The following is a 19951-nucleotide window of genomic DNA, read 5'->3' as shown; positions in this document are numbered from 1 at the left end:
TAAGAAGACAGAATTTTATTTATTATTATATATATATATTATATATATAATTTTGTTTATATTTTTATGAAAAGCGTTTCTTAGCATTTCTGTTTATGGCAAATTAACTGTGGTTTCTGAGAGTTACATATTCCCATAAAAAACAGAGAGAGCAGTATAGGAAAATGTGTCAAAAAGAAGTGTAAATCTGATGGGAATATTAAAAAACTAAATTCTATTATTTATTTGATCTTCTTAGACCTTGGTTTTTATTTTTTCTAAATACTCTGCTATCTACTTTCTGCTTTCCAGATGCCATAATGTTCTAGTTTCTATCTTGTTATAGAAAACAAGAAAATAAGATCCATCTTGTTTGTTTTCTTCTGCTGGCAGCAGAGCTAACCAGTGACAAAGGGGCAGCAAAGGCTGAGTTTCACATGATGCAAAAGCTCTGGAATGCATTCCCAGGAGTAAAACCACCATCCCAGCCAACCACTCTGCTCCACATAGACAGGAGACTCACAAATATATGGGGAGACCTTGGACAACCCCACAAACATATAATTTAAATGTCCAAAACTCATCTGTCTGCAAGTTCTGGTCCTGTCAACAATAACTACAATACAAAGACTTAAAGAGATGGAGAAATAAAGAAACAGGTGTTGGGCTCAACAACACACTGTCGGTCAACAGTGTGTTGTTGGAATGTGCCAAACCGCTGGGCTTGTGTGGAGGCTTTCCCAGTATGATCCCGGAGTGGCTAATATATTTCATGAATGTATAATTCAATTGACAAAACCCTAACCCTAACCCTAACAACTTTATTTCCTCTAAATGAATAGATCTGAACTGTTATGCTTAACCTTTGATTTTCTCTTCACAATCTGTATAAAAATTAAGTCATTCTTTAATGAACGCTTACATTGTTTTCACCACAACACTCCAACACTAAATTGTATGAAATGGCCTATACAAGAGGCAAAGTGTGGCCTGTAATGGAGAATTTTGAGTATATGGTCTACTCCTATATTACTACTTTCAGAATATTCTGTTTGGTGATGAATAAATGCCATAAAAATCTAAGCTACAGTGAAGTAATCAGTTTGCTTTCAGACTATGATATCAGCCTGTGCAGGAAGAAGAGAAATGTCATTTATGGTTTAGTCCAATCACTTACTTTTCAAAAACACTTGAATAGCACCATCTACTGGGGACTTAATATTTCACAATTGTGATATTTATATTTATATAATATTTTATATTACAAAAGATAATTGCACAGAATTAATAATATAATGAGATCATCGATTCAAATTAAGTTTTTTTAAATTTTTTTTAAATGTAGTGTGAAAATCAGTATACGTAACAAAATTATGCTAATTCTCACATCTATAAATGTGTTCTGAATGGACTGTTCTTCCACTCATGTTACTGAAGGAAGTGAAATCTGGGCTGGTTGGAACACTTTTTCCTGCCCTTTTTGTTTTTTTGTTACCCTTTTCCTGCTCCTTGCAACACCATTGAATTAAAAGGTATTATTCATCAAACTAAATGCCATACTGTGGCCAAAAAATGGTATATATCAATTTCAAAGCATGTGCAAAACCCCATAACCTCATAAAAATGACTAGGTCAACATCCTTTGACACAAAGTAGTTTTTGAATCAGTGATGTGTGTACAACTGTATCCATGGATACCTTCATGGTTGACGTCACTGCCCGGCAACCATGACACCTCCCTCCACTAAACTATTTTCTTCCTTTCTATTGCATTTGGTGAAGATTTGTAGCCTTGTAGAAGAAACTAAATGTGTTTTTGACTAAGCTTAAAATGGCACCTGAATGAACTGGCTGAAACTGAGCAAACTGGGTTGGTAAATAATTTTGTTGGTTCAATAATTAAAGGATAAATACATAACAGAGTGGAGAAAATTGCAACTGCACAGCACTCTGTGGGTTAAAACCTTCAAACGTTTTGAACATCTGACCACAAGGCAATGGTTTATATCACAGTGTTCTCATCAGCTGTTCAAGGAAAAAAAACAGCTATGACATCATTTATTGGGATGTGGCCAGAAGTACAATTTAAAGTCCCCCTCCACTCAAAAATGTTTTTTTCTTCTTGTTCCTTCAGTTGGATGTTTGACCTTCATTGTGCAGAATGATGCAGCTATGTGCAGTGTCTGACAATAGAAGACTGTTTTCATATCCGTCTGCTGATAGTGAAAGTTTCCCTGTGCTAACCAAAAAGCATGATTTGTGACATCACAACTAGTTTTGACGCTAATCTTGGTCCAATAGGCAACTTTGCCAAATGGGATGTGGAAACTTGAAGCCCCTAGTGCTCATACACTGAGAAAGGACTTTACAGTGAAGAAACAGACATCTTGCATCCAGCAGTTAAACTTTAGAAATAAAAAAATATTTGCATATTATCATAGATTCTGCATTTTTCAATGAGGTAGAAGGAGAAGACTCAATTTGAAGAATTTTATCTTGGCAATTTTACTTTCTTTGTGGAAAAAACATATCAGACACACACTATTATACCAAGAGTATTTTTTATGTCTTAAAGGATAGGTTCACAATTTTCAAGTCTGTGAACAACAGTCAGGTGTCCATATGAACACTGAAAGAGGTTCTCCTCTCTGTAATCATTTCCGCCTGTTCATTCTGGCTATTAAAAGATCCCCTTCAAACGCGCTTTCAATGTAAGTGATGGAGGCCAAACTCCACAGTGTATCCACACAGTCATTTTGTGCAAAAATGCATTTAAAAGTTGATCTGAAGCTTATATGAGGCTTCAGCAGTCTGTGTTAGTCATACAAAGAGGATATCTGCCACATTTACAGTTTTTTTTTAAATCAAATTCCCGCTTTGTGTTTCCTCAGACAGTATTTCCCTATTGAGCTGCAGTGGAAGTATAGTAACAAAAAAGGGACTTTAGCACTAGAAAGACTGTAACACTGAAATATATCTATGTGATTTGACTAACTGAAGCTTCATATTAGCTTCATATAAACTTTTAAACACTTTTTAATGGATTTTGGCCCTAATTACTTACATTGTGCATTATGAAGGGATCTTCTAATGGCCAGTATGAACAGGAGGAATGATTACAGCAAGAAAACACTATTTGAATGTTCATTTTTGCACATGATTTTTGTTTTAAGAAAGACTTGAAAATTGTGAACCCGTCCTTTAATAATGTCTGGATGGGGATCTTAAAAGGTTTGAACTCATAGAGAGCAGTGCTATATCAGTAACAAAATCACCCTAATCTACCTGTGTCAAATCTTTTTTTCTGCTCATTTACATAGTTATTATTATTATCACATTTAGTACAAATAAACCTGTATTTCAACGTGATCATTATTGAAGCATTCAATAATGACATGTCACAGCTACTGTGCAGGGGTGCACCCGGCGCGGCGTAGCGGTCAATGAATGTAACGTACCCTTGGCTACTTGGATGAAGGCGGTGCTAGTGGTGCCTGAGCAGCAGGGCCTTGCCTTTGTGGTTGTAGAAAGAGAAGATGGCTCCCGTTCTGGAGAAACAGCTCCCGGGCGCAGCCGGGGTAGGCGACAACAACAACGAAGAGGAAGAAGGACAAAACCTTTGGCAAGTTGCTGCTACTCTTTTAACAACTTCAAGACCGCCGAGGGTTTTCTTAGAGAAGCACAGACATTATGGTTCTGCTTTGTCACTGCCGGTTGCTTCCCATAAAACACCGGCCCGGCTAGCGGTAACATTAGCACTAACTGAAGCTGGGCGGTCAGTTAGCTAACGTTTCTGCTGTTAGCTATTGCTGTTTAGCTATATTGTCCACCAGTGAGATTTACAAATATGGGAAAAGCTGTTGAATTAATGAGTCAAGTTTGAGAGAGCCTTTCATATCATCAGATGCTTTGACAGATAAGTACGGGCACTTTTATGTAAGATACAACAAGCTAACAGGGACGTACAAGCTAACTAGCACCATAACCGACTAAACGAAGTATGCAGGAAAATAATACTAGCTTTAGTGAACGTTTATCATTAAAGAGGGGGATAACAACTGCATTGGACAGCAGTATGTCAGGTTTAAATGGATTTAGATCCTCAGCTTATTATTTCTAACGCACCGGTCAGTGGAGATGACTTATCATTTCCTACTTTATGTGTTGTCGTGGACACATCTCAGAGCCAGGCTAAAGAGTGAAACAATCTCCTCTAACGGTGCAAGTAATAGTTATGTAATGTTGTAATGTTATGTTGTGAGAAAAGAAGCTGTCATTGTGCCACTTGGCTGTCAGTTTTAATAGCTAACGTTATCTGTCTGTCTGCTTTTCTTATAAATGTGACCCATTTCTTGTAGGTCCTCAATACTGAGTGAAGTTTCTACTCGCTCGAATTCAAAGTTGCCATCAGGAAAAAATATCCTGGTATTTGGTAAGTATTTCTTAAGCCACATGTTTGGAAGCTTCTGCAGTGCTTGTAGTGTATATTTGGGGTGGATCAACCCTGAGGGGAGAGGAGCGCCTGCAAACTGCAAAACCACACACAGAAGTCATAAAAAACTAATGATTTCACGTTTAAGAACCTTTCTGGCTGCACTTTCAGGTGCATTTTCTCCAACACATTTGAAAAGAAGACATAATAAACACATTAATACACAAAACTGTTCTTGGGTGGGGGTGTATTTATTTTGGGTGGGTCTTTTAAAAAAATGCGAGAAACGCTGCTTTTGACCAGAAAGATTTTTTGAATTGACAGTACATTTGCGCATCATATCCATCATTATTCAAAAATATCCACAACAATATGTATTAAACAATATTAATACAAGTACTGATGACAATAAACAATGTCATATGTAAGCTGATGAGTAAGAAATCTTGCAGGTGAGGATGGATCAGGAAAAACGACACTTGTGGCCAAACTTCAAGGAACCGATCACAGCAAGAAAGGGAGGGGACTGGAGTATCTGTACTTAAATGTCCACGATGAGGACAGAGATGGTGAGTTCACCTGCTGTAGCTTTTCTGTGGATGTTTTATTGCCTATTTTTAGCCTTTAGAGTTTACAGCAATAAAGTACTTATGTTGCACTATTTTGGTTTTCTTTCGCAGACCTTACTCGGTGTAACGTGTGGATCCTGGATGGGGACCTGTACCACAAAGGCCTACTTAAGTTTGCTGTTTCTGCTCAGTCACTACCTGATTGTCTAGCGGTGTTTGTTGCGGATATGTCACGGCCCTGGACCATTATGGAATCGCTGCAGAAGTGGGCTAGTGTGCTACGTGACCATGTGGACAAGCTCAAGATCCCTCCTGAGGACATGAGGGAAATGGAGCAGAACAGTAAGTAATGGGTTGACTTCATCTACCTGTGTTTAGTGTTCTGCTTTGACTTTGCATCTGATGAAGTATCATTGTGAGTTTATCTGCTATAAAAAGCAGAGACTAGGATCAGTTATAAAGCAAATCATCCGCTAACATGTTAGAGGTGGTGATTTGTTATGAGGTCATTTTATGTCTCAAAATGCAAAATCTGAGACATAAGTAGAAATATGACATGCATACATTTTGTTGATTTGTATGTCTCAAGATGGGGCTAAAAGCAGACAGCACTCAGAAAAGGTGCCTGCAGCATCGCAGGGTGGAAGTAAATGGGAGTCTTGCATAATAAGAGCCAGTCTCTTTGCTTGACTTGCTGCTTGGAAAAAGGAGAAATCGGTCTCCGTGTAGCATGAGAGGCAAGCAGTGTATAACATTACGCATTGTCATGGATGTTTTTAGGTCATCATCAGAGAGGCCCATGATCCTCAGCTGTGTGCTCTAGCTTGCAGGCAAGTTCTGCAGATCAATGAGTGTGATGCACTCAGATGTTCTCCTGATAATTTTAGAACTGGTCATCTCTTGCTTATGAACACTTCTTTTGTGTTCGGAAAGATCGTTGCCTTTCAGACAACATTAGTTCAGTCTGGAGGGTTTTTCAGAGGGTGCTTGTCTGCCTCCAAAGTTTGCTCTTTATAAGTCTGAAATGAGTTATCATAAGAATTAAATTGTTAAATGATTTTATATGAGTTAATTTAATCAGGTCTACTCAAAATATTTGGAGCTGTTATAAATCTTAACATGTAATTTGCCAATGCAAATCACAAGTAGTAACAAGAAGCCTGCTGGCAAACGTCTGAGAAAGAAAAGAGAATTTGATGTCCCAGTGACGTCTAAAGCACATTGTTAATTACATTGTAAGTGAGTGTAATTATTTTTTAATGGGTTGACATTTTCAACTTGCTTCACTGTATTATTTTGTTTCAAGTAACTGTATCAGTTGAGGATTGCTAAAATCGATTTATACAATGCAGTAGAAAGAAATAGAGCCCGGAAATGATACATTATAGCTTGTAATCTGTAGATGTTAGTTTGATCATTCATTGCAGTTCAGCATTTGCAGCCATAGTGTCTGTTGAAGGTTTTTTTTCTTGAGACTTATAATATTTTGGTCATTTTTTGTAGCTTCATTTATTTTATTTTTTTTATTTATTGCATGGGTTTGTCAGATTTCTCTTAAGGGTTCCTCCTACCTTCTCTCTGTAGCCAAACAGTGTGACTCCACCCACTGACACAGTCAGCTTTCCAGTTTAGCTGAAGCATGTCATCCAGATAAAGTGTCTTCCAGCATGTCAGTTGTGATGTCAGTAGCAGATTGGTGAGACCTAGCCAGGTTCTGTATGTATGCATGGATGTGTGTGAGTGAGAGAGACCGGCTGACAGACTGACTGGAAGTATGTGTTGAGTGGCTTTTGTCCAGGCAGTCTTGCAGCCGTCTTGCATCATGGTTCCCTCCCCTCCAACAGCAGCGTCAGGGAAAGGAAGGGACGTAAACTGAGTTGGTCTGAACTCACTCTGTGGGCCGGACGTTCTGACTCCTGGTATGCTGTAACTGAAGTTGTCTGGCTGCTGGAGTCGTAATCAAGTCAAATTACAGGATCGAGTTATTGCAGGGCCACACATTAACATGAGAAACGACTTCTCCGGTTTGTGACAAAACAAGGACTTTATTTCAGCCACATTGTTTGGCAGTGAAACGGAGGCAAAGATCTTAGGTATTTTGTTTTGACGCTAGATCGGTTTCACAGGATTAATAGGAAACCTGACAGCTGTAAACGTGTTTTTGTCACGCTGGACATATGCCAGTTGCATTAACTGAGCGAAAACTTGGACTTGACTTACAATTGTCAGTGGGACCAAATTTATTTATTTGACAGTAGTCACATGGACAGAAAAGATACTTTTCCTCCAATCAGGGCTCTGGATTACTGACATCTTTCAATAAATTACTGTATGAAATAAGTGTAAATTGGTTAATCAGTGGTCAGTTAATCACTATTGGTGAGAGAATAGTTCCATTTAGCTACATAAATAACACTCAAATTTACTGTCTAATAAAACAGTAGACCCATTCTTTGTGATATTAAAAATAATGTAATTTTTGAGGTACAGTTTTGAAATTCAAGCACACCATATTTGATTCATAGACAGCTGAGCAGTTCCTGATTGTGTGTACTAATGATATATGACCTCACCTTTGTTTGTAGGGCAAAGTCTGTCTTTGTCTCCTTCGCTTAGTCTTTTAAAGTGATACTCAACTCTAAATCTCTCTCTGTAGTTCAGATACTTATCTTCTGCAGGCTTGAAAGATGGCTGTTAAAAGTCTATCATCTTTTATAGAGATCAGCGGCTGTGGCCAGCTTGAACATTTTCACAACTAAAACACAGAATCAAGTTTTAAAACTGCTCAAACTACTTTTTTTAGCATAATCTTAAGATCTTCTGCCTCAGACACCTTTGTTGTGGAGATAGGGAGATGTGATGGATGTTAATGTTTATTTGCTTTTTCCTACTTTATGATTGCTTTTTTTTTGATTGGTTTAAGACATATTTTCAATATAGCTTGATCAGTAAAGGTTTTGATCACTGCTCAGTTGATCGGAGCACTCTTAATGGTGACAAACACTCATCTCGTCTGTGTTATTAGTCAGTTGATCTCCAAGTTGTGTGTCATGTCTAGACTCAGTGAACCTCTTCCCTGGGAAGAATTAGATGAAAGTCTGACCTTTCAGTCATTCACAGTGGAGTTGAGTCTTCTTTTGGATGGTGTAATCTCTACATGTTAAGTTCGTGCCTTAGTGGCCTAATGTACATACTCAAACCTATTTGTGCATATTTGGATTTGTGTAATCCTGTGTCCAAGACGGGTTCCCTCTTACATAGCTTGTTACACTACGCCCCATATACTAAATCCCATGTTTGAAAGTAAAGGAGTTGGCTCAAAACGCCAAGTCAATCTGGCTTTGTGGGCTGTCCCTGCTACATTCCCGAAGCAGAGGAAGGGAAGTAGGCCAAAGCTTCCTGCATCTAAATACCCCCCCCCCCCTCGACTCACAGCACAGCTTTGTAAATGTCTGGACAGCTGGGGCAGTACAACAGGAAGGTGAAAGATGCCTTATATTTCTCTTTTTCTAACGTTAACAAAAGCCTGTTATGTAACAGCGTAATTAACACATTTTTTTCCAATAATACTAAACTACAGGAAACAGCAATGACTTGTTGTATGTGCAGTTAAATTATTTTCATCAGTGCTGTCATTGGGCAGGTGTTATCATATTTCAATATGCCACTGAGGACTCGTGACTCGTGTTGATCTAATCCCTGGGGCATAGTTTGAGGCAGAGTACAACCATTAACACCATGCTATAAAAACCTATATAAATATAGTTCTGCATCAGGGTGTTGCTGAGGCTATGAGTGACTCAGTAACTCTACAGCGTTACCGCCAGAGATGATGTGCACCTCGAAAAATTACGTCAGCGCTACAGAGATATTAGGTGGAGAGCACAACAACTGTGATTGTCTGCTTAATGTTCTTGTGTGTTTCCAGTGTTGGAAGAGTTTGCTATAACAAACAACATAGATCAAAGTGAAAGGCTTAAAAAAAATTTAATAGGTACTGTAACAGCTATTTTCAAAGAATGTGTTACTTCAGCATGTTTTTATTTTATGAGAGGAGCAGAGGGGTTGATTAACTTAAATCTGCAGTAGCACTATTAGTTCAATTTTTTTATTTATGCTTTCTAGTACGTGATGAAATCTCCTTTCAAAATACACATTTTGCCAGAGGATTTTATATATAAAAATACAAAAGGTGTTTTTTTGTGAGTTATTTTAAGATAGGGGTCAACTAGACATGAAAACTTGCAAACAAGATGACTATGTTGTCATTTTTAAGAGGCTTTGAAATGATGCATGAAACGCTGAGGCAGATAAAGTTATTGAAAATGAAACTAATGAACAATTTTAATGGACTATGTCCACTAATGGTCTAATTTCCTATGTTTTTCTCTCCTTCTCTCTCTCCTTTCCACAAGTGGTGAAAGCCTTCCAAGAGTACACAGAACCGGAGGACGCCACCCAAGCCTCCCCACAGAGACGGGCCCCGACAGCAGGGGAAGACGAGGCCGTCGTGCTACCACTTGGAGACAACACACTCACACACAACCTGGGCATTCCAGTGCTAATAGTTTGCACAAAGGTAAGTGATTTCTACAGCCCTCCAAAAGTTTCATGCATCAATCCATAAACTACATGTGTATCCAGAGACAATCTAAGAATTTGGCATTGTTAAAAGAGGTTTTACCAATTTATCAAATTCTTTCACACATGTGCCCTGGTAGCTAAATCTTAAAGGCACATATGTAACTTTTGCAACCAACTCAGTAACAGACCATGCAGTACAACAATGTGGTTCAGTTTACTGCAAAAGAGAACAATCTGTGCTAATACACAAAAATCATTGTCTGTTTGGTGTCCATCCAAATATGGTGTCAAATATGGTCCTAATCCTTAAAACTGTTCTCATAGTGCACACATGCAACCACTACGGTTTTGTTTTTAGAAATGATACCTATAATACTATTTATTTCCTCCTACAAGCCAGGCCTTCTGTTCAGAGGTTGTGTCCATTAGGTTTAGGAGATCCTCAACATGCTCTTGCTGCCTTTCATCAGTATTCTCAGATAAGATCTAGGGATGTCCTGCTTTCCTCTCCTTAGTCCTTAGAACCTCTTTCAGGCCATCTGTAGTCATCTTCTAACTTCTCTAAGCACCCCCACCCCCACCCCCCCTCCTCCTTTAACATCTTGGCAGCTGTCCTCACTGCTGGTTTCCTCTGTGCACATTGGGCCTATTTTAAATCCGTTCCTTCCCCACAGACACATTGCATACATTACTTTTATGTATGCTTTTACTTCTGTGTTGTGCTTTGTGAGGTACTGTCCTCTAATAAAAAGCTGCCATTATACTTGATTATTAACCCTCCAGGCAAAGACTAGTGCTGGAAAAAAACAACAGTGTAGCCATCAGCAGAGCTTCACGTGCTAGCTGTGACTAGAAAATGGTGAATGTGCCTTTTTTTTTATCTTTGGTGCCTCTGTCTGGATTCAGCTTGGCAGAAAAAGTAATTGTTTAAGACCATTACTTGCTGTTAATCACTTTATCTTAGCAACAGATACTGAAGAAATTAGATATCTCTTGACTTTTGATTTTTTTAACATTTTGCATCAGTCTTTTTATATTTTTTTTGAACCTCACCCCTTCGTCATGACTCATCATGGAAGCTCCACTAGAGAACAAGAGACAGGAAGTACTAAATTTCAATTCTGTCGCTGCTGCACCCACCATCAAGTTGTTCCTCCAGAGGGAAAGTAGAAGTGATCATGCCCGTTGTAGCAGACATTCAGCAGGCAGCATGCATTGAAAAATCTTCCCAGAGCCTCCTAAAGGCATGTTTGCACCCCTGTCCTCACAACACATTAGTAGTGTGGAGGTGTCCATTCTTACAATGCCCACCAACCTCTACCTCAGTCAACTGCTGTCCTTTCAGTGGTGAGTCAAAATGTTTTTCTCCAGGGTGACTAATGTAACAGAAACAACACCAGAACAAATGGTTTGTTCAGTTTTGTGATATGAATGACTTCTCATGGAGACTATGTTTTACTTGGCGTTCAAGTGGAGGAACAAAAAAACAACACTTGGAACATAACAAATGTGTATGAATAGGAATCTCTTCTGACGAGAATGCCATCAGAAAACACTGCCGCTGTGGAATAGACTTGAGATGCAAAGCATGAAGAGGCAGAGAGCAATATTACCTTGTTTATATATTCATCAGTTCTGACATTCAAGTGTATGTCTCCTTAAAATCCATGTATCTCTCTTTCTTTCTCACTCTTTTAATCTTCAGTGTGACGCAGTCAGCGTATTAGAGAAGGAGCATGACTACAGAGAGGAGCACTTCGATTTCATCCAGTCCCACATCAGGCGATTTTGCTTACAATGTATCCTGTTCATGTGCATAAATGTTTGTGTTGCTCTCATGAAGGTCCTTGACTGTTCAAACAGAAATGGACCATACATCAGGGTTGTAATATGGCCCATGAAATTTGATTAATTCATGATGATCAATAAATCTCTATCCCTGTTCCCTTTCATCCTCAATCCCCGTCCTTACCCAAACTGTTGCTGCCTTAACCAAACTTAACAGACGGAGCTGGCCTGATCTACACCTCAGTCAAAGAGGAGAAGAACCTGGATCTGCTTTACAAATATATAGTACATAAGATGTATGACTTCCAGTTCACCACACCTGCCTTAGTGGTAGAGAAGGATGCAGTGTTCATGTAAGTGAAACAAGAGATGCACTGGTTTCAGTCTCATCACTGTCTCAAATATTACTGTCAACATTTAGGTAATAATAATGTAATAATCAGTGTGTATTGCCATTCTTGGATTTGCCTCTATCAGTTATATCAAAAACTGGATTATTTTCATTTCAAGGAAACACTTTGCATTATTATCTAGAACAGAATTTAAATAATCTTGCACACTGTAATTGAACTGTGTCTTCCATGATTTTAGTCCCTCTGGATGGGATAATGAGAAGAAAATTGGGATTTTGCATGAAAACTTTACAACGGTCAGACCTGAAGATCCATTTGAAGATTTTATCACAAAGCCTCCAACACGAAAGGTATGACACTGTAACCTCTAATCTTCCATTACACCTCAAAGTGCCAATTAAATAACACACACACACACACAATAAATTGTATGTCAGATCTTATTGGCATTGATATCCTATATTCGACTTTTTTTAAATGTGATGTCTCTCTTAGCCCTTTGCTCTTCTTCACAGCTGGTTCATGACAAAGAGATAAATGCAGAGGATGAGCAGGTATTCCTGATGAAGCAACAGGTATGCATTTTTTTCTGAAAATTCCCTATGTTGATTTTTGAACGCTTATAAAATCAAATAAAATGTAATTCCATGATCAAGTTTGATAACATAAGATGGTTTAAGAACACTGAGAGAAATCTCCAGAAATATAGAAAATAGTTTCCAGTGATTATGTGACAATAGGCAGTTAATACATACAGTTGATTGCATCTTCCCTGCAAGTTTTCTAGTATAAGTTTTATTGGTATTAATAAAGTTGTGTGGAGGATATTTTTTCATTCATGTTTCAATAATTTACAAACCAATTTAGCTAAGATTTAGTGAACCGACAGACCGATGGATCAGTCCTCGGTAAGATTTTAGTGGTGATCCAGAACTGGCATTTTCACCATTAAACAAGTAGCTATTGTCCAGTCATAAATTTTAAACTGTATTCATGTGCTGACAGACATCAGGCAACACATTATACTTCACCATGGCAAGTAACATTGCCTTCACTTCCTATCTTGTGGGAAAGTAAAGCAGGAAGGGAATCTTAAAAAAAAACACAACAAAACAAAAAACCCTCAGCTGAGTCTGCAGCTTTGTATGTTAGAATTGGTCAGTGTTGATGCTGCATTAGTTTCTGCCAAATTCCTTTTTACTTTAATACTGCATGTGCTGACTACATTTCCCTTTTATAGGACAGGACATTTAAAGTTTATACAGGAGTTGATTGAAACTGCCCACTCTTATCTCGCGTACATCATGCAAGTTAATGAAATGAGATAAAAATGACGTAATCGTGTAATTCAAATTTAGTCAAATGTTTGTGCTTGCAGTATCCATTTTGGTCCAATACTCAAAATTTAAATGCACATAAGAAACTCTTGTTGGAATTGTAAACCACATCTGAATTGAACCCTTTCATTCTTTTTTCTTTAGTCTTTGTTAGCGAAGCAGCCAGCCACGCCAACAAGAGGAGCAACTGTAAGTGTTGTCACATCCTTCAAACCTGTCATTCATTTATTCCTCGTTCTGTGTAGACCAACCCAGCTATTTGTTTCTGTGTTATAGGAGTCTCCAGGACGGACAGCCTCAGGTTCCCCCAGGCCTGCGGGTCGCGCCGGCCAACCCACTGTGACCAGCGGCTCACCGATGTCTGCTGTCAAAAAGCCTGACCCTAACATGAAAGGTAGGAGCTCTGTGACTGCTCGTTTTAATTTTCATACCAGAGCGCTGAGGGTAATACTGTGCTCTCCAGTGCTTCCTAGTTTGTACCAGGAGCTTGATCTGTCCTTTCCACTCAATTCAGGATTCTCTTTAATCATCAACATCGATTGAATCCAGTGTTTTGACTCCTGGGGGGAAAAAAGGCTTTGATCGTTGTGCGTTACATTCGTCTTTGGGCTGTAATGTGAACCCCTCTCGACTGAAATGCAGCAATACTGCCCCCAAGAGGTTAACAGCTCAAATGATTCACATAACAATGGATTCCTGAGCTGGCCACCTCTGAGCAGAAATATTTACTTCCTCTCCATCATTAAGTACTAGCAGCAGGCTAATGCACTTCAATTTAAAAAAAGGAATTGTGTCTACTAGATTTAGTAGAGATCTGTTAACCTTCGCTTATTGTGGTCTAGAGTTAAAACTGCATAATAAAACAATCACTGTACTTTGAACAGTTGTGCTTTTACTGTGCTTTTATCAACTTCCAACACATTTTTCTTCCTAATAAAAGGCTTTTATAGAGTTTTTTTTCCAGTATCTAAATAGAGCATCTAAAGATAGAGGGTGTCATATGCAGTACAGATTATAAATTCCTCTGAGACAAACTTATGAATTTGGATGGTGAACTACACATACCACAGTGCAATACACCATCCCTTACCTTACAAGAAAACACATGGCCTTATTTTGTAAGGAGGTGGTTATATTCAGCAGGAACAATGGATATGTATCTTAAAAGAAGTTAGGTTCTCCCTGACTGCTAATTTGTAATTGTGACATTATATTGGGCATCATAAGCATGATAATCTGTTAATAATCAGTCTGTGTGCTCAAAAGTCTGTTTTGAGGTAACTAGCAACTCAATAAGTTGAGTGTGGTGGATGATCAAGTAACAATAAGTACAACCTAAATTTATGTTTATCTTTTTGTCTTTGACAATTTTCACAAGAAAAGGGGAGTTTCATTAATCTATAAACTCCATGTTTCTCCTGCAGCGGGGGCTGCCAATGAGGGAGTGCTGGCTAACTTCTTCAACAGTCTGTTGAGTAAAAAGACGGGAGCCCCAGGGAGCCCCGGGAGCCCAGGAGCTGGAGCAGTTGGAGCTGGAGTGCAAGGGTCCGCCAAGAAAACAGGTATAACCACTTCCGTCAGTGCGGTCCACCTCTCATAACAGTGAAAACAGTCTCTCTGTTTCCCAGTCTTCTTTCTTTGAGGTCAGCAGTTGTCCCTTTTATCAAAACAGTTATAAATTCTTATTGTTAACTTTAGCCATCCTGTGCATTTAGATCTACTTTAGATTATGGGCTGCATGCACACTTTGGTCAAAAGACAGGAGGAGTTAGAAACGAGGCTGTGGACCATTTTGCTGTCTGGAGTTTTATCTCTACAGCCTGAAAGAGAAGGTTAAAAAGGACAAAAAAGAAAGCTTTTCCTTTTTGACTGAACTTCTGACATCTGAAGGAACTTGTGACAGGCCTGTATGCACCAAACCTCCAACCATACCCCCCTCCCCCCGAAACTAATGTCACTCACTTCACGTCATATTCTACTGCTATGTTGCTCAACTAATTTACCTGTTTATTTATTTTTTTTAACCTCAGCTGTTTTGCATGTCAGCAGTGCTTATTTTCAGCTCCAGCACATGTTTTTTCTTACTTTGTTATATTAGTTAAGTATAACAAAGTCAAACAGTGAATGTGAAATAGCTGAATGTACCCGGTGAATCACTGAGGGGAAACATTACATAACTCATCTCTCTGTCTGAGACCACTGACATGTACTTTTTGTTCCAGTGCTGAGCAGTGTTAATATCTCTATGAGAGCCAGCTGAAAGGATCATGCATGAGAACATGTTGTACATGTCTGATGATTAGTTTTGCATGCGTGTTAACTGCAGCAGCGAGGCCGCCAATCTCCAGCATGGGATTGCATCACCATCCAACCCTCCCCTCCCTCATCCATCCGCTTGCTGGCTGTAGAAAACTGTTGTTTATGAATACACACAGAAGCTACAGGAGATTACTTTTGGGCTTTGTCTCCCGTTTTTTTTTTCCAAGGGCAGAAGCCGGGTTTGACTGATGTCCAGGCGGAGTTGGACAGGATGACTCGCAAACAAGACTCAACGGTTTCAGCTAACAACATACCACCGCCGACAGAGAACGAAGCGTAAAGGCAACAAAAACAGCTGCATCGTCCACTGCGTTAATACTCTGGAAAATTACATGTACTTGTGAGCATAAAAAAAAAAAAATTGACCAAATTCCCAATGTCTATATCAGTCAGCACACACACACAGTGGTTTCACCAAAATGAGTTTCGGATGCTATCAGATATTTTGGTGTTCTGGTGAGATGGGAAGAGAGAGATAACAGAGATGGAGGTGTTAATGAGATGATAAGTGCTGAAGGCTTGGCTTTATTTCTGTCCTCTCTTCCACTGTAAATGTTATTTTGTGAGGGATGTCAGTTTATGGAAATGTGTGCACACTCCCTGGCAGCCAGCCTGATATGCTGGGCTGCAGGCCCCCCAGTTTCTGGGGTTAAACACCCTCTCCTCATGGGTTTAAAGAGTGGAAATATACTGGTCCTGTGGCCTCTGGTTCAGCTTATCTCATGGAAGGAATTTGGTTGCGATTGGAAAGGTATTTAAACTTTAAATAGATTCGAGAAAAGTAATTAAAATACTTGCAAACATATGTAGTATGTAAAAAATTGTTGGATATGATACTGATGTATTTATACAAAGTTCCTCCTTTTTATTTTATTTTTGTGCACCATTTATTGGTTTAAGGAAGCATTCATCTGTATCACATAACATGTTAAAATGCCACTGACGTCATGACACTAATGAGATGTCCAGATAGCTGATAGCATATCATATCATTTGCCCTTGTCATCTCGAAGGATTCTGTAAATATTAATACGAAAAAATTCTATTCAGGTTCATCTTGATTTTTGTATAAAATGCAATCCTGTTCAAATTCTGAAAATAGCTTCTTTGACTAAATGAGACTGGTTGGGATTTGACAGGCTTTGAGGTTGCAACAGAATCGCTTCTTTAGCTACAGGTGTGTATATTTGGGGAGGGTGGTTGGGCAGCATCTTTCCTACTATAACTCCCAAGTGCCTCGCACAGTTAGCTGTTTGTGTCATAGTAGAGGTGCTTGTCTACATAAGAGGAAATGCACTGTAGCACCATCGGTTAAAAGGTTTTTTTTTTTTTTGTCCATTTCTTGTCATCCAAATAATTTATTTCTTTTTACATTTTTGTTAATGTACAACAAGCCTGTGGTCTCTGTTATTTTTCACAAATAAGATTTCTGTGGCCTAGCTGATAGTGTTGAATAGAGCAATAGATTGAATGCCTTCATACAAACTGTAAAGGCTGCTAATATTAAGAAGAAACCACACGATGGAACTTTTGGGTCCCCCAGACGAACACTTGCTGTGGTTGAAACCACTCGCTTTTGCAGCCAAAACACACACACACACACACACACACACACACACACACACACACACGATGATTTGCTGTGGTTTGAACAAAACGAGATATTGTATCGTTCAGTGTGTAACAGCACTGTGGTCCTCCTTTTTGGTTTCACATGTTTTATTCACACTGTACTTCGCATGTCAGATAAAACATTCCCAGTTTCTACAAGAAGTAGCTGTAGAGACACATCCCTGTAGGAAACCTGTTTGTCCAGTCAGATCTTTTTGTTCGGTCTCTTTCAGTGCCCGATTTAAAACGACGACCTTTTGCCTTCAATGTACAGCTAATAGTTTGTCACACTGGGCGCCCTGCCTTCACAGGATTGCTCCTAATTAATTTGTGTGTCCTTAAGGGGTTGCTTAATTGTCTTATGTAATTTCTTTTCTTTTAAAAAAAAAAAAAATTAAAACCATTATACTGTACCATATCAAATAATCTGTAATAATATTTATGGTTTCATGACACCATAATCTAATCGAAACGAATTAAATGTACATTATCATTTTTAAGTCTGTATGCAAGGCCCTACTTAATCCTATGGATATAGTTCATCAGTAGCTTTCACAGATGTCATGGTAAATGTGAAGAGAGCAGCTATTTGCTATTCAAATAACAATAGCAAAAAAAAAGGAAAACTGGAGTGAATTGGAACACGGAACCAAAGATGCATATTACTCGCTATTTTCAGCTTTTTATAGTCTGTAGTCATCCATAAGATTAACCAGTGGCCATTTTTCTCCTACTCTTGCATCGAGCCCTTGCATTCCAAACTTGTGGTCTGCCTATGAACCCTTTTTTTTTTATTTTTTTTTTTATTTTGCATAACACCCCATAAAAATGGTAGAAATGCCTTACTCCACTCAACCATATCTGCAATTTCAGGAGTCGAAGGAAAAGAAATACCATAATTCTATTACAGTAGATTATGGTAAATCCTCTAAACTGGTCTACAAATACAATGCAGTTAGGGTTTAACATCATTTTGAAACAATTTGCTCTGTGAGGGAATAACCACAAGACCATATTTGTGTACAGTCTACTTCATGCATGATTTGATTTATTGTCAAAAATGATACTCTACAACTGTTCTGGGTTTATTTTTGATCAAAATGAAGCTCTTATTGTTCCTTTTTTTTTTTTTTTTTTTGTGACTGGGTGGAATGTGCACCTGAGGCTCTGTTGCCGAAGTGGGTGAAACAGTTTTAAGAACAGCCAGGAGCAGTACCACCACATGTTGAAATAAGCACTTTTCCTTGGACACTTGTATCAATTCCCTGTTGCTACAGTTAAAAGATACAGAATGCATATTTTTCTTTTTGCCTTGCCTTTTAGAACATTTAGTAATGAATTTAGAAGTTAACCTACACAGTAAAATTGCATTATTTATCTGCAGTTGCTGCTTAAGTTATGGGACGTGCCCCTTGTGGTTAACTATGGAATAACCCCCTTTCTGCTGATGGTATTGTGATTTTTAATATCAACCCTTTAGAAATCATTGTGCAGGGGATATTTTTGGGACATCTTGAAGTAGATAAACCAAAATAAATGTCCATTCATTTTCAGGTTTGTCCTTTTTGCCCATGAAACGTCCCTTGTTTGTGTTTACATCCTAATAGACATGTTTTGTTTTTGTTGTCAAATATGGTTTTGCCCATAAGACACTTTCTATTTTAAAGGAATATTGAAATGTCACTCTAACCTGGCTGACCACACTGATTGATCCTATTGAAACGTGGCCACACTTGTTAAAATTGGCATTTAGCTGAGTAGAATGAAGCGCTCTCATGCTGCTTGGTTTCAGAGTTGCACCTGCTCTTTGTAAAGATTTGGATGTTGCTCCCAAGATTGAATAATGAACAGATGTTGTAACTTTTATACTCAAACGTCAGTTGAAAGCAACTGCCTCCTCACATGTTAACTGAATTGCCTTCAACCACTATCGACAGTCTACATCTATACGAGACTACGAGCTTCTGCTTCCAGTCCTTTTGTATCCAGGATATCAAGACATTGTAAGCACATGGCTGGCCGCGTTTTTGTGTCCTGAATTAATTCAGAAGTTTGATTGTATGACTTTAACACGTCTCTGTAGCCTCTAAGCTGCCATGTGGATTCTAGCTTCTTACGCCGACAAAGATAAGGAACATGTTTATCAGACCCCTGGCTTCAATAAAACCAAGAATCAAAACTTTGCTTGACTTTTTCGTTTGTCTAAATGTTTATTATTATTACTTTCACATTACAACTGAAGGTTTCTAGGACTTTTACATTTTATTGTAATGATTACTACACGTCTACCTGCACCCCCGCATTGAAGCATAAAACAATGTGACATTGTCACATTACTGCCAAGTCTGGTACAGACTGCACAGTACTGGGTTCCCACGGGTCTTTGAAATCCTTGAAAGTTTGTGAATTTGAGAGAAAAAAATCAAAGCCTTGAAAGTAGACATAAATGGACATGGGTCATTGAAAGTGCTTGAATTTATATATTTTGTGCTAGAATGGAATATTGTTTTGCTGTGCTGTGCCTTTGCCTGCTAGTTTTCATCATAAAAATTCTGTCTTGTAACAGTTATTAACTTTGATCTGTGTCTCAAGCTATGCCATGTTGGGTCCTTGAATCTGAGGCCTGGAAAGTCCTTGAACTGATGTTTAAGAAAGTGTGGTAACCCTGACTGTTAAAAAAGAAAGGATAGTAAGAAATGTTAATTAAAAATGACCTAATTAACTATTGCTTTATGAGACTCAGATTGTTTTTGATTGATTGAACGTGCAAAGATCACAGCCATCAACAAAGTTTTAAAAGCTCAAAATTTAAGAAATTTAAGTTGTAATGTGCTTTTAAAGCCAAAACAGCCAGAGTAGGCATCCCTTGATTTGTATACTTCAAAGCTTTGATTGGAGAAAAATCAAGCATAAATTGGTGCAAATATATATAAATGCATACAATGTACCCCTTTTATTATAAACCCAATGAGATATACT

General features: G+C 38.4%; 1 protein-coding gene across 2 annotated transcripts; it reads left to right on the top strand.

Moving 5' to 3' along the window:
- The first annotated feature begins 3464 nt into the window (after nt 1–3464).
- Nucleotides 3465–19155, top strand: dync1li2 (dynein, cytoplasmic 1, light intermediate chain 2). Of its 2 annotated transcripts, none has more exons than XM_044351682.1 (13): nt 3465–3601; nt 4338–4411; nt 4864–4980; nt 5092–5322; nt 9396–9559; nt 11270–11363; nt 11570–11705; nt 11944–12055; nt 12221–12280; nt 13187–13231; nt 13319–13436; nt 14467–14604; nt 15529–19155. In XM_044351682.1, the coding sequence occupies exons 1-13, from the start codon at nt 3516–3518 to the stop codon at nt 15639–15641; spliced, it is 1488 nt and encodes a 495-aa protein (XP_044207617.1). In that variant the 5' UTR covers nt 3465–3515; the 3' UTR covers nt 15642–19155. The 2 variants fall into 2 exon arrangements, with proteins under 2 accessions (XP_044207617.1, XP_044207618.1); XM_044351683.1 differs by having other exon boundaries at nt 15534–15706.
- The last annotated feature ends 796 nt before the right edge of the window (nt 19156–19951 follow it).

This window comes from Thunnus albacares, chromosome 1 (genome assembly GCF_914725855.1).
Source record: "Thunnus albacares chromosome 1, fThuAlb1.1, whole genome shotgun sequence".
NCBI classification, from domain to species: Eukaryota; Metazoa; Chordata; class Actinopteri; order Scombriformes; family Scombridae; genus Thunnus; species Thunnus albacares.
The sequence above is the reverse complement of the archived record's forward strand: the minus strand, read 5'-3'. Positions and strand labels throughout refer to the sequence as shown.

What these genes read in the sequence shown, in the direction of transcription:
- dync1li2 (XM_044351682.1), top strand. Translation starts at nt 3,516, where the DNA reads ATGGCTCCCGTTCTGGAGAAACAGCTCCCGGGCGCAGCCGGGGTAGGC. An exon ending in GCCTGACCCTAACATGAAAG is followed by an intron (nt 13,437 to 14,466) that starts GTAGGAGCTCTG and finishes TTTCTCCTGCAG; the next exon opens with CGGGGGCTGCCAATGAGGGA. An exon ending in AGGGTCCGCCAAGAAAACAG is followed by an intron (nt 14,605 to 15,528) that starts GTATAACCACTT and finishes TTTTTTTCCAAG; the next exon opens with GGCAGAAGCCGGGTTTGACT.